The sequence below is a fragment of the Pundamilia nyererei genome, unplaced genomic scaffold (genome assembly GCF_000239375.1).
Source record: "Pundamilia nyererei isolate P.nyererei 1_Seehausen unplaced genomic scaffold, PunNye1.0 scaffold00010, whole genome shotgun sequence".
In the NCBI taxonomy this organism is placed as follows: domain Eukaryota; kingdom Metazoa; phylum Chordata; class Actinopteri; order Cichliformes; family Cichlidae; genus Pundamilia; species Pundamilia nyererei.
Window position 1 is genome coordinate 1,690,320 of NW_005187411.1, and position 15,344 is coordinate 1,705,663.

General features: G+C 39.0%; 1 protein-coding gene across 2 annotated transcripts in view; it reads right to left on the reverse strand.

The window, feature by feature from the left end:
* Positions 1-9,007, reverse strand: part of dph6 (diphthamine biosynthesis 6) — a 56,735-nt gene extending 47,728 nt beyond the window's left edge. For both annotated transcript variants that reach the window (XM_005723775.1, XM_005723776.1), the window contains exons 1-3: positions 8,877-9,007; positions 8,424-8,515; positions 6,305-6,489 (exon numbers count right to left, since the gene is read on the reverse strand). In XM_005723775.1, coding sequence (XP_005723832.1) covers positions 6,305-6,489; positions 8,424-8,515; positions 8,877-8,899 — 300 coding nt within the window. In that variant the 5' untranslated portion in view covers positions 8,900-9,007. The remainder of the gene's footprint in view (positions 1-6,304; positions 6,490-8,423; positions 8,516-8,876) is intronic.
* Positions 9,008-15,344: the final 6,337 nt, after the last annotated feature.

Genomic DNA, 15,344 nt, shown 5'->3' on the forward strand with positions numbered 1-15,344 from the left:
CACACACACACACACACACACACACACACACACACACACAGCCTAAAATGTAAATGTTTTCCTGGTGAGGTCAGAATCCAGGCTCTTGGCATTTTGGCTCTTCTGCCCTCCGTCTTACATAGTTCCAACAGACGTCATGCTCCCCCAACACACGCGCGCACGCACAAACACACGCGCGCACACACACTCCCCAGAGAGACCCCAGAGAAAAATATTGCTGTGATGCTGGTTTAACCCACTCTCCAGACTCCAGACAGTGTTTTTCTACGGCTGGTTATGACTTTAGCTGCGGGAGGTGATGGGGCCTGCCACAAATATTTCTTGAGGGGAATGGTTCACAAAACAAAACATAAAAGCCCTCTTAATTTCTGAGTAGATGAATGGCAGGGAGTTGAAAGACTTGACACAATTCCTCAGCTGTCAGTTCTGAGGCAGACAGAGTTGGGCCCGACTAACTGTTGATACTGGTGCATTTAAAAGGTTTTATTGAAAGTCCAATCTCCTCCACAACTTGCGTTTTTCTTACAAGGTTGGATCCTTCATATTTTATGATATCTGGAGAGTAAAAACAACTCGACTGAGTCTGAGGACGGCATGTAAAGCTTAGATTAGATTTTCAGACAAAGCTAAAAATTTGAGGTTTTTAAAGCAGAGAAGAAATTGTTGAAGATGTAACAATAGATCTCTGATGATGAAGCAGAAATTGATTTGCAAAAGTCATTCAAAGGCATTTTGAAGAAGGCATGCCAAACAATCACAGTGACAAAAAAGAGATAAAAAATATTGTTTGCTAGGACTAGAAAATTATCACAACTTTTTTCTTAATAAAAAACTGAAACAAGGAATCATATGAACACACTTTGTATAATCCTTTACTTCAGCGCATAACATTGAAGCAACAGCTCAAATGCAATAACCTTCCAATACAGCTACAATTCATCCAGTATCAAAATAAAACAACAACAAAAAAAAACAATACAAAACACGCACGTTTCTCATTGAACAATGTTCAACAATGTAGTGGTTTGTGCCCTCGGCAAGTCGAGATAAGGCTATCAGCTTCCATCATCGCTAAACAAGATTGAGCAAAGTACATTAAGCAGAAAAATACAAACAAATTACAAAGGCTTGAGGCTTGACTCTTTATCTAATGTTTGTGGGGACTGCTAGCGTCAGTTGGTGGGAAATGGGCCTGCATCTAATAGATCCTGTCCCACCACTTCCACACGGCCCGCGAACAATACACAGTGCCATTATCTCAGAGCTAATGCTATCCTTCCTCATGTGCAAAACAAGTCTGCAATCTCAACCTCACTGCCACTGAGCCGACCAACACAAATACAAGCATCTCAGGACCAAAGGAAAAGATAACAATGGTTATCGCAAAAAGAGGCAACACCGAGAGACAGCTGTTTGAAATCTGTCTGAAATCTACACTTTAACATGCTGTGCTGCATCTTAAAGTTAGGAACTGCAAACTTTGCTGAAACGTAAGAAAACAAAACGGTCACCAAAGTGATTATCCTTTGGTTTGAGGCTGCTTGCGAGCTACTTCCAGTAACACCATTTAGAGGTCTCTCAGCACCACAAACAAGCTTCAACAAGCTTGCATTAGCTTTGTTATTGATCTGATCTCCTAAACCCTCGCTGTGACCCCAGAGGTCATGATTTATGTATTAAGCAGCTTTTTAAAGAAATCCATTTTCCTGTTGAGCCCCCAATGTACCTCTAATGCGGCACCATGCCAGTAATCAGAGAAGGGCTGTGTGTTTGATTTTGGGCCCCCCCCTTTCATAGTTCACACTCCTCCTGAACATCTTGTCTCACAACACCTCAGCTGCCTAATCAATACTACAAAGATACAGAGATTCCTCCGCCTGCCTACCAGCCAGTCTGCCCTCCTCTTCCTTTCTGCTCCATTCTTTCTATTATGTCTCAGTCCTTTTCCCTTCTTTCCTCACAGCAGGATGCACCTCCATCAGGGAACTTGCAACAAGGCAGTGCCAGGCTTCTGAAGGGTCCGGATGAAAGTGCGACGACAGCACAATGGAGACAGAGATGTAGAAGAGAGAAGGAAGGAGTGAGGGAGCGGGAAAGAGGAATGAGACAGATTGTTTGGACTTGTGGACGGGCTGCTTCTGCGATCCCAGAGGGCCCCACTCTTGTCTGCTGATGTCGATAATGGCGCGGCAGTAGTTACTGAGGACGAGGGGGGAATGTCTATGTAACAATGGTCAGGAGAAACGGGGAATAGGGGGAGAGTGTGCGCAAGTTTAGGAGAAAGATTAGCTCACTAAAAACAAGGTGTTCTAACACACACCAATGGAACAGAGTGTTTCATCTACAAAGGCCAAAGGTCTCAATGCGCCTTCCCAGGACTTTTCTCAGACATCTTAAAAAAAACCAACAACAACAACAAAAAAAACACACACACACACACACACACACACACACACACACACACACATATATACTGGCTTGTTAAAAAAAAGAAAAGGGGGAAAGCTGGATCTTAACTGAACTGTCTTATAAAAATAATTAATTAATTAAAAACATGTTTCTGAAAAGTCGAATGCATTAGAGGACAGGAAATTGGATTTGAAAGTAACATTTCCATCGTTCTCAAAGCAGGGTCTCAGTATGACAGAGATGTCACAGCGCTGCTAATTAGAGCTGGCAGAATAGAACATGTGCATAGATATCATCTATTGTTCCTCATCACTCTAATGAGCTTAAATGTCTTTGTCTTTATTCATCAGCTCAAAGGTTGCAGAGTTGCTGCAATAGAGTCATTTTCTTTTTATAAAGTATCTATTACCATATCAAGTGACTGAAGCTACAATTACGCCTTTCCAAAACTCAGTGCCATATAGGTTGTTCTATTTCTGAAGGATCTTTGTGTTGTAAAATGGAATTAACTACTCATAATTCAAAACATCTACTTGTGGCTGAGGGTGACAAATAAAGTGCATATGGATTGTAGTGAAAGGACTACAGTGCTGAAAGAGAGGCAGAGGTGTGCACGGATGACAGCGATAGACCTGTTATCATGTAGCACAGGCCTGTTTTGACCTGACCTTGAACACACAAGCACGCACGCACACACACACACACACACACACACAAGCTGGGTCACAGGGAATAAAGAGCCACTGTGTCAGGTCACAGAGCACAGAGAGAAGGATAAAGGAATTGAGGGATGTGATATGACTAATATGAGGGGTTTTGCAGGCCTTTGGGGGAACTGGCTTTACAGCCAGGGGTGACTGACACTGTTGATCTGTATCACACATGAGAGCGGATCACAGCAGAGGGGAGCAGAGTAGCCACACAATGAAGTATGGACACACTACCTATGAAATCCACAAAAAAGCACACTTTTACAGGAGTTGGATTTTAATTCTTAGCAATAAATACAAATGTTGCGCTTACAGAAAAACATCTTTATGTAAACTTTATATTCTAGTGTCGATTGAAAGCATCGTTGAGAATGAAAAGATGTCATTTCTGTGAAAATGCATTCTCAGCTGTATATACGTAAAAGTGCTCCACCAAAACTTATTTCTCCCCCTCAAAGAGCAGGTTCAAAGATCAGCACCTAGCAGGATGGGCTTGCATGCATGTTGATCGGGTTACACACTTCAAAGAAGCACAGCTATACACAGCCAGCGATGAGAGCAAAGGGGGCCAAGGATAGGGCCACATTGTCATTCTGCTATTATCAGTACTGCCAGGGAATGGATAGCTCATTTTTTCTATTACAATCGGGCTTTTTTCCCCCTCTGTCAACAAAGGTTCTGAAGAATATGATCTCTTCCTTTGAATCTTTCGAATGGCTTCAAACATTCTTAGAGGCCAGTCTGTATAGATTATGTTTGGTTTGTCAGCAAACGGGAACGATCCATAGATGGCACTGTTGGCTCATGCTACGAGTCAGACACTAGCACTGCAAAACGGGGAGGAGGAAGAGAAGAGAATCCACTTAAAACTCATCAACTTTGGATCTGAGGAAAAAAAATCTTTCATCTATGCTCAAGTGTCATTTGCCAAATATAATCTTGTAACTTCTAATTAATTCAAACTGTGAGAAAGAATCTTTCAAAATATCACACTTTCCAAAACAGAACACATTTTTTCATGCTAAAACTGTTCTTTTCCAGCAATAGTGATTTAACAGCTCATTATCAAAAGCTGTGTTTTTTTCCCCCTCTTTTTACTCCCCCCTCCATCAATTCCTTCACTAATCAACAACACTAAAAAGTTTATGGTCAAAGAAATATGTTTTTTTGTCTATTTTTTTAGAAATAAAGAAAAAAGAAACAAACTGAAGATCTACTCAACTTGATGGAACGTAACAGAATTTCTAAGACGATATTTGAGATGACACGAGAGAGTTTGGGAAGTTTAAAAATACACTTCAAGTTAAATAACTTACTATTTCAATACAGTACATAATGTGGAACTGTGGTACAAGTTAGTCACTCGTTGAAAAATTAACTTTCAAGAGCACTAACTTGAAATTTGAGATTAAAAGATTGTATTCTTATGGTTGCCATAACTTTACGGATGAGAGGAAACCTGTTGTTTATGGTCCAGGTCTGCTGATGACAGAGGAGTGTGAGGGGTGCGCTGGGTGACCAGTGGAGGTCTCCCAGCCTGGGAGGGCCTCATTGGAGTCAAACTGCCCTGATCTATGGCCTGTCGGACTGGCGAGGTCAGACGAAAAAACCCTGGAAATGGGAAATTAGCAGCCCTATGCAATTAGAGCCCTGACCACAGGCAGAGTGGGCATACTGCATCACATTCCACAACGCTGTCCACTACTTGACTCACAAAAGAGGTAAATACTGAGCTGTGTGGATGTGGTTGTACTAATAAGATCAAAAACTCCAAAAATCAAGAACTTGCCCATGTAGCTGCATGTGAAAAGATTTCTACTGGACACGGCAAAGGAAGTAAGGAAGTAAGGTGAAAATGCCTTCAGGCGGACTGGCCCCTGCCACTAAGGCAGTGTAGGGCCTTAAAGGAGTCAGATGAACATGTCTCCACACATACCTGCACAACGATTCACGCATACCTCTGTCATATACACCACATAAAGCAGAATCCCATTTCAACAACAAAGTCCCATCCAGCATCCCATAAGAAGTGCTTAAATGTTGATGCTGCCAGCTAAAATAAGAGGTTGTGTGGGGATAAAGTGTTACACAGGATCAATCCCACACAGTGTTTGTGCTGACAGCAGGGAGAGCCTTTGCTCCTGTTGAAGCGTGTGTCCATGTAGCCTCCTCATGGCTGCAGGCGGTCAGGTAGGCAAGCAGTGCCAGCAGTGTTCTAAACACACATGCAGTTATCTCAAACCTGTCAGTCAGCCACCCCGTACCTGGTTGGACCACCAAGGCCTCATACATAATTTGCCATCAAATGAATATTTTCTCAGAGTCCTGTCAAAAGTGGTATTTGATGAAATATTAATTTGGTGATTAATTTTTGCATCTGATCTTCTGTCAAGTGAGATAAAAAAAGAATGGAATTTTTCCTGTGAAGCCATTGTTCAAGGGCACCTCTCTCCAACTTTGCCCATAAAACATTGATTAAGTGATCCAACAGCCACACTATTATTCCAGAGTAAAATAAAAGGAAAACATACCTTATTTTCAAAGGAAAAATTAAAATACGCTAAATCAGGCAGGCTAAAAGCACTATATGGGCTTTTTAGTCTCCCCGGCAGTTTGCAATAGGAACTAAGAACTGACTAGAAAGTTCAACTTCAATTTCTCTTTGGGAATTAAGGAAGCGCAAAAGCAACACTATGTGGATTTTTATTAGAATGCAGCTGAAAAGTCAGCACTCATTACAGTATAGAGTGCTTTAGTGCACCCGGCATGAAAAGGAAACATTAAAAAAGCCTTTTTAGGAAAAGGACTTTCATATTGTAGCAAGACAATAACAAACCACATAATCATCATGTATTACAACAATATGACTCCACTGTAAAAGAGTTTGGGTGCCTGCAGTGTAGACCTGTCATCCACTGAAAACACTCAGCAGATTATAAAACACTAAACTACAACCAAAACTGTCAAGCAGTAGAAATCTTACTTCAAGCAAGTAAGCATTTTACACAGTTACCTTAATGTCTTTGGAAGTTGCACTCTACAGATAAATCAAGAAAATGAAACAATATTTTTGTGTGTGGAAATAAAATGTCATGGGCTCCTAAAGTATTAAGGCCTCTTGGCCGGAGGACATGGATTGAAAATGCACATCCGGGGTAATAAACTCTTCTGGCACAGATGCCTACCTTCACAAGGTGCAGCAGCTGATAAAGGTCCTCTACCTCATCTCCCTCTGTCTCTCTGTAGTTTCTGCTAGTGTCCAGGCTGGATCCCTGGATGGTGCGTCTATATAGAGGTAAGTCCATGGCATCGGCATACAGTTCTATAGCCTGGTGGCCCACCGTCTGGTACATGTAGCTGTCCAATTCATCTAATGCACGAAGGAAAATGAGTTACAACCTGTGCCTGATGAGAGCCTTAATCGTGTCTGACAAAAGGGATTTCACTGGATTATGCACAAGAAGTGATGGTGCAATTCCCTGAGAAATAACTGACATTAAATATCTACCTCTACAGCTCTACAATTAATGAATACTATATTAAAAATGATCTGACTATATGTTTTTATTAATACAATGCATTGTATATTCAAGATACCACACGTTAAAGAAATAATTTTTTAAATGAAAGTAATTTAAAACAAAAGTCTGAACAAACTTAACTGAAAGTTTCAAGTTTCATCATTTTTGCAGCAGTGACCTAAAAACTTGTCCCGGTGCCTCAGAGGTCACAGGTGCAACTTCCAGATGGACACAGTAAATTTGGATTGGTGAAGTGAAAGAGCAGCACTTGCACCTTCCTCATTAACACCACTTATATGCACTTCAAAAAGGCCCTTAAACCCTAACTGCTCCAGAGGAGCTGCTCAGCAGCCAATATAATCCTGTGCCACTCGGTCAGGCTTGTACTGGGCTGCTTCCAGGTGTTAATAAGAAACTATGAAAACATGCACTAGGGATGCATGAGACTGGAGAGTGAAAAGCAAAAACTAGAAATGCACAAAATTCAGTAACTAAGCAACTGATTTTTAGTTCCGTGTTGCTACATATATACAAGTGTGGCTCCTCACACATGCACATAGGCAAGAGAGTGACACGTACTATAGTTTATAATCAAAGTTCAAGTTAGTTACAGTTATAACAAACTCTTCCATTTTAGCTTAAAAGGTGAAGCAGACTTGGATAGTTGGGAAATGGCACTATAGCTTAGTGTATGAATACAACTGAACTGAACTAAACTGGAAAACAATCCCAACAATTCAGGCCACTTATCATAGTTAGGCCAACATCTTAAATTATACCAGACAGATAGAAACCAAAGATTTCCTTTGGGAAAGCACTCAGTGTGAGTATGGAGGAAAAACTCCTTTTTAACCTCAAGAGACCTCCGGCAGACTTAGGGAGGGCAGGCATCTATGCGAACCAACTGCAAGATCTGGGCAACTCCAAACCATACAGAGCACCCGCTCCAGTATTTCAATCACTAAAAATAGAGAATACTTTTCCAGAGCCCCATTTAGTGATATTTGCAAATATCAATAAAAGTAAAGTTCATGAAGTTGTTCTTCCTCATGAAAAGTTCTTCCTCAGTAAATTTTAATTCCTCAGGATTAACGTGTTCAAAAATACAGGAAGTATCAATTTTAGACAATAATGCTGTAGTGTAGGCTATACTGGACAAGGAAGAATAACTGTAAAACACAGGGGAGAAGTTTAATTAGAGATACATAATTTTAAGTAAGTTTACAACAAAGAAAATTAAGTCCCATTATTGAGAAGAATTTTAGTTAAGTACTAGAGAGAGCTTTGCTGTTGCATTAGATAAATAGAACCTGTTAATCTGCAATTGGACATGTTGTTTCTCTTCACATTTCTTTCAGTTATACAGATTAATGTGTTGGCATTAGACACAAAATACATATTATATGGGCATACACTATAGTGTGAATAGGGAATTCTTGTAAACTTCTTCTAGTATATTGTGGGTAAATGTTTTAAATGTATTTAATCATTAACTTACTTTTGAAACTATTCAAATATTTTTGGCCTACTTAGCATTCCATAAATGACTCTGGTTATTTTAAACACTAATATTTCAATATTTCATTTGTTAAAACATCAAATCAGATCAAATATATGTAAGGACACAGCACACAAACATGCAGTTCAAAAGTGAAATGATCAAATATTTAATTTATGTACAGTTATTGGGAACGGAAGTGCAGCTGGTTGGCCCATATAGCAAAGCCAGCTCCAGACAGCTCCTGGGGCTTACAGGTTAATCCCAGGAGCACGTTTTACTCACCTGTGTGAGCAGGGCGCAGGTTGGCCAGAGCTACGATCCGGTGCCCAGCAGCAACACACTGCATCATGTTGTAGCAGCTGTCTTTGCCCCCACTGGAACACAACATAATAAACAGACACAGAGGCTAAGCTGACACACACATTATCATGGGTGCAAAGTTTAGCAATGTGGGAATGTGGTGCACCATATTTAATATCCAGGGTTGGAACACAAGGTTGTGGATGTACCGGGTGAGTTCTGGTGCACTACTCTCACAGCATGTTACAGCCACTCTATGCCACTCTTTCATTCGTCTTCAAACCCTTAGGCAATAATTCTACACCTACATGGGTGTCATATTCTTGGTTTGAATTAACTCATATAGATACATCAGCATCCGTAGCTTACTGCTCTGCAAGCACAAATCATCAGTGACAGACCTGTGTGACGGTTAAAGCGGCAAGCTGCGATTACCTTATTAACGCAACCACTTTCATCCTGTTAGATTTCGTTTTTGAGCCTAAAAGCACCACAAGTATTGACTACAATGTGATAACACCGCTTAGCAACCGGCGAGCGTACACAAAAACATGTGGAAGCCAGACTTCCGGGTTGTTAAAGGACCCTCGTCATTCGACTGAGGTGCCCTCTAATGTGCCTGACAGAAAATCCGTAACACCGCTCTCTTTCTTACTTACATTATTGAAATGTAAGGTTTGTTAACAGTTGCTCCTTAATAATTCAAATCTTTAAAAGGAAAAGGAAGTATAACGGTAGTTGTTCAACCAATAGTGGATAAAAGATATTACACTGAAAGACACCAAGAAAAGAAAAAATAAATAAATAAATAAATAGATGTTATTTATGTGCTTAAAGTGCTTAAAAGAGGGTAGTGCTGAGGGATATTACCAAGCTTGTTGGTCAAAGGTTTATACTCTGTATGTTCAGTTAGTGCTGCATATTCCCATCACAGTGCAAAGACATGCAGCAAAGACTTACTGTTTCACTGTGTTAGGTGCTTCCAGGGTGTACATAAGTTACAAAGAAAGAGTGTGTGTGTTTTTTAAACATATGTGCAATGGCATATTATATATATATAAAAAAACGAGTTTGACACGTCTACTTTTTTAAAGATATAGCTGAAAAAACATTAAAAAAAGGTTTATTTACACTGTTGCTACTGCTTGCTGTATTATAACGTAATCAAAGTGGATAGGCACTGCAACTCTATTGACACGCATCCTTTGCCTCTTGTGTCTCAAGAGAGGGCCTAAAGTCCATGCACTGGTATTCACACACAGGTTGCGCTTTCCTCTGAGGGAGCCCTATTTTGCTCAGAGGAAAGCCTTTGATGCTCCTTTTGCTCTCTGTTGTTGTGCCAGAGCAGAATAATTGCACTGCTTTTGTGTGCTTCCCTCACCTTCTACCCTTAAGCAGGCCAAAGGCAACTGATTCTGTCTGAGTGTACAAAATTGAGAGAGACGTCTCTTCATCCCCTTGCTTTTTTTTTACTAGGTTCCCTCTTTTGTTTTTGTTTTGGTTTGGCTGTATTCATCCTGAATATATAGCAAAATCTACAACCTGCAGATGAGCTTCGTTTATGTTGGGGTGCAGACAGTATAGGCTGAATGGAAGGATTTGTTTTCTAATGGAGTAATATTTTCTTATGATATGTTCATTCGATTGTTTTGGTTTTTTCCCTCTTTATTACATAAGATGATAAAAGATGTAATATTTGGTCACTTAATTTTTTGTAATTTCTTTCCTTGTCCTTTATTTATTTATAACAATAAAAAGAATTGAGTTGTATTCAAGATATAATATAGCTGAGCAAGTTACTCAGTCCCCAGTCTAGTGTACCAAAAATATGCACAACAAACAAGTGCCTGTATATCTGTAGAATTAATATTTCAATATTTTGATCTTATAGGAAATTTCAGTTGAAAGGATGAGTGATATGGTTTTAAAAAATGTTCCTTTGACATGTTTGTTTGAAAAATGTCCTCCTCCTGGCCTCCTGGAGAGCCAGTCACATCCCTCTGAGTCTGGTTGTCCTTCAGTTTTGTAAACTCATTAATACATCACCTGTGTTTTCCAATTGTGCAGGTTATATTTAATATTAAAAGTTCTCAGCCTGTGGTAATTTCCATTAAAGCCCATAACATAGGACTAATGCAAATTTTGTCGCTTATCACTTTTAATTTATGTCGTTTATTACCTAGACAAATAAAGAGGTGTGTTGTTCATGTTTTATTTGTGGCAGCATTTTGCTGACGTAAAAGAGCGTTTTATGTCCATATTGTTGGTGTGATGGGGATAAAAAGTGTTGATGGATGGCCCAACTGAGACACAGCCAATGGACGTGAATATGAGACGCATAAATATGAAAGCAAGGCAGCAGGAATCAAATGACACCCTTGGCCTTTTCTTAAAGGAGCATGTGCATATGACAGGTGATTTACACAGACACACAAACTAATTTTTGTCGCACAAGGACACAAAAACTTTGGGTGTAATGAGAAACTAAGGCCTCAAATCACAGGACAATAAATTGAGTGTCAGAACAGGCCAGCCAAGGTTGCAGGCTGAGTGGCCAGAATACAAACACACAAACACACTTGTGCACCACATCATGTATGGAAGCAGAGAATGCTTTTTTTTTTTTGAATAACAGTTGCTGTAATGCTTACAGGATATTTATGCATTACATTGAAAATAAAGAAAATAAATAAATAGTACATAGTAAATAGTAGTACATTTTATTTATCGATAAAATATTAAGTTGAAAGGTAAAAATGTAAGTAAATGTAATGTAAGATTAGATCTTACCAGTAAATGTTAACTCTAAAGAGAAAATTGGTTTTACTGCTGACAAAAAACACAAGGTTGTACAACTTGTGAATAAATGTGCATGTAAGTGCCATCATAGCCAATAAAAGGAAACAATAAGATGCAATAAAATACCTAAAAAAATAATAATAATTTATCACACAATATAACAGTTATTGTAATCATTTATAATCTGTATTTTTCAGATGTAGTGCAAAAATACTGGATTCACATGCTGTTGACATCTAAAATAAATTTTAAAATGACATATAAATTCTGTTATGTGAACAAGTATTTACAACACATCCAAAGTACGTTCATCTGAGGGCCATGTTTTGTTTTGTTTTGTTCAGTTGGTTTTATATCAGGGTTGACTCTTTTTAAAGAGAAATTAAATATTGGGACAATTAACAAAACCTGTACTAATGACCTTAAAACAGCCTTAATTTTAGGTTCATTTTTTTAGAGGCCTTTAATAAAATAAAACCGTGTGAGCAATGTTTGGCATCGTTCTTCTCAAAGACAACTTTCTGTTTCAGCTCAAGAAAATCGACTTCTCTGTTCTGACTCTACACCAAACATAAATTGGATGTGAATGTTACTGTAATTTGGAATTAAGTTTCAACTAAGCCACAAACAAAGTAGGGCACAAATGAAGCTATTTGCTTGAAACATCCAGTTTCCTCACATTATTCTAAACTTTTGTGAATCAACAACTACCCAAATGTCAGAGATTTATTTAAGTCATTCTTCTCTATAGAAAACTCCTGTTAATTATAGGTGAAGTTTAACAAGCACTGGTGGCCGCCAAACGTTTTAAAGTACTGGTAAATTTGCTCTCAAGTGAGCAATGGTTGAAAGCAGTCCTGTGTATTCTTAACTCTACACCACTCTGGTGTTGTCTCCATCAGGGGCTCATTTTCCAAAGAACTATCAACATAATGATACCTCTTTAGGGCCTAACCACATCCAAATCAGTTAGTAAACAACCCAAACGGGGATCTGTACACATTTTTACAGACAATTAACTGTTATCACGAGGGGCCCAAATGGATTAGTAGGCTCATTAATGTCTGAGGCTAATCGGTCCTTGATTGGAAATGCGAGAGAATGTGAAAAAAAAAAGTCACGGTTTGATCCAAATCGTGTTTGATCATGACATTGTCCTGAACAACCCCCCTCCTCCAGTCTGCAAACGCTAATTGAGTTTTTCCCCCAAGTCTCCCAATGAAAATTTAGCTGTTACCCGTGTTCCATTTGGTTTCTACATGACATAAAGCATTAAAATGGTTGAAACATGTTTTGCCCAATAAGATGCTGCACTTTTGTGAGCGATCCAAGATCATTTTGCTTAGAGCTGTTATTCGGTCTTCAAAATAATAAACATCTTTGCGCAGAAAAGTGGCTTTCACAGGCGTTTAAAGTGGTGCTTTTATCTCATATCTCAACCCAACCTGAATGCAGTAATATGTATATAATGCTTCACAGAACAAAAATAAATAAATAAAAAATAATGACAGTTATGCTCCTAAGAACCTTTACTGCGTTTTTAAGGATCATTTAGCAGCAACAGAACTGCAAGTTCAGAAATTTGCTGTTATATCTTCACAGTTTATATTTTTTTTATTATTATTAAACAAGACAACATGGCTAATGTGGCCTTTATTTGGGGCATAATGATGCTTTCAGTTAGATGGTAATGTTTTGTAATGGCATGGTGATTTTTAGTAATGTTTACCTTGTTCAGCATGTTAGTCTAGCTTCTTGAAACATGAATTCCTAATTAGCACTGAATACATACCAAAGGAGCATTGTTAAAGACTAATAAATAGTGAACCCTGAAATCACAGCTCTCTTGTTAGGCCTCTACATTTATCATCATTATTGATCTGGGTAGGCTATTTAAAAATAGACATTATACTTGAGTCTGGATGTATTTTTGTATTAATCAAGGGTTAAAAGTAGATGAAAAAAAAATCACTATCCCCTGATCCATGCAGCCCTGTAGAAATGGAAACTTTCCAATAGCCAAACCAGCCAACCATCCCTAAGTACAAATGTAATTTCCTGAATATTTCTCCTTGATTTGAAATCGTCTTGCCCTACTTATAGCATCCTAGAGTCAAATTATGGCTTCAGTGGTTGAAACTTGTGAAGCTTCAGCCAAAAGGATGTGGCCCATTTAAGTATACCACCATTCAACTAATTTTGAAGCAGCCAAAGCAAACTGCACATGCTGCTATCACCTGACTCTAATGCTGCCTGGCAATGGTCTGCATATGGGATCTTCAGCCTAATGGTTCACAGAAACTATCTCCTCCTAGAAATCAAAACCAGGGGATATCAAACCTTAAAGCTGTGCCATACAAATCCAATATGGATATCCTGAAACAACAAACAAACAGATAAATATACTGTTTTTCTGTCCTTATGTTATATATCGAGGTGAGCAAAACATATAAATTCTGTTTTTGTTGCTGGCCGGTGTGTTACTTAAATACTAAACTGTGGATGGGATGCTATAATTAGCTAGTCTGCTCTCTGATATACAATCCTCAGACAGTTTCCATCTCAGTCGACAAACATAATCCTAATCCAGGAAATATCCTGCAATCAGAGTATTGGAGTTGACATCAGAGGTAGCCACAGAGGCGATTCCCACACACTCCTCCCATAGCTTCAAAGGTCTTCCTGGGCCTGTTATGGGTTTCCCTCGTGATGAAGTGTGACACTCCACAAACACAAAAGCCCCAGCCCTCTCGTGGGTCTGCTTTGCTTTTCTTGGATCACTCCAGTCAGACCAATGCCAAGTCAACTTGGCGGTTGTCAAAACTGGCCTCATATCTCTGTGGAGTGTGCGTGGTGCCTTGTGCTGTCTGCATGTATGCGTGTGGTTATGTGTTGAGTGTGAGTAGATAGCTTGTCACAGTGGCAGGGCCTAGTTTGCATGTCTGTGTGTGGTTATGCGTGTTTGCTTCCACCTTGAAATGATGTAATGCGCAATCAAAACCACCTCTAGGATTGCAGTGGGAGTTGCTGGTTTTCCAAATAACTCCACAAGACTAGTTCTTGAAGGCAAATTTTCTTTTGGCTTTTCTTACATTAGAAAAATCAAATATAACTACAAAAAAATACACAGACAAAATATTAAGCTGTTCATTTTTATCTCAAAATAATATTCTATTGTTTAATGTTGGAAGAAAACGTTTGGCATAGAATAAGAATGGTGTTAGTGGAAGGCATCATGGAGAAAACATCTTTAAAAAAATTGGGAAAAATTATAGAAATTAACAGGATACTCCAAATTATCTGTGAAAACTGTGGAATACAATCTAAGAATAAAAGGCACTGTACATCAACACCAAAACATCCCCACCTTGAAGCACGGTGTAGGGAGCATCATAGTTTAGCTTGAGCTGCTTTGCTACCTCAGGGCCTTAGGAATGATAGCTCTTATTTAATATGTGCTCAGGAATGATCTTACCTTTTACAAAAATGAGTGTACACTCAAAATTACCATCAAAGTTTTGACACCTGTACACTGGCCAAGTTTGTTCTTACTGCCACACATTTGTTTAAAATCTGCATAAAATCTGCGTACAGCCACACTGCCATTTCTTTATATGGAAATACCCTTTCCTGGAGGTGAGGTGCATAGAGTGGTGACGATAAAAAAAAAAACCTACACTGTTGAAGGCAGAAAGAAAGAAAGTCAGACTGGAGAAACTTTAATAATGTTGTCTGAGGAAGAAGCGAGAAAAAATACAAAAAGTTTCCATCGGAGTGGCAGGCGTTTAAAATAAATAAAAGATAAAGTAAAAATGACATGGGCTTAAATTACAGGGGTACTAAATATTGTTTCCCCCTGATATATTCACTGTGGCTCAAATACTTACCTGACGCTTAGGAGATGATGGGTGATGTAACATGACAATGACCTAAGGCACACAACTAAATCAACAACAAAGGGATTTAAAAAGGACAAAACTAATATTTTGAAAAGGCCACGTCAGAGTCCCGACCTCACCTAAACTCAAATGTTGTGGTGGGACCTCACGAGGGCTGTTCAGTCAATACATCCCAGAAATACAGATGAACCAAAACAGTTTCATT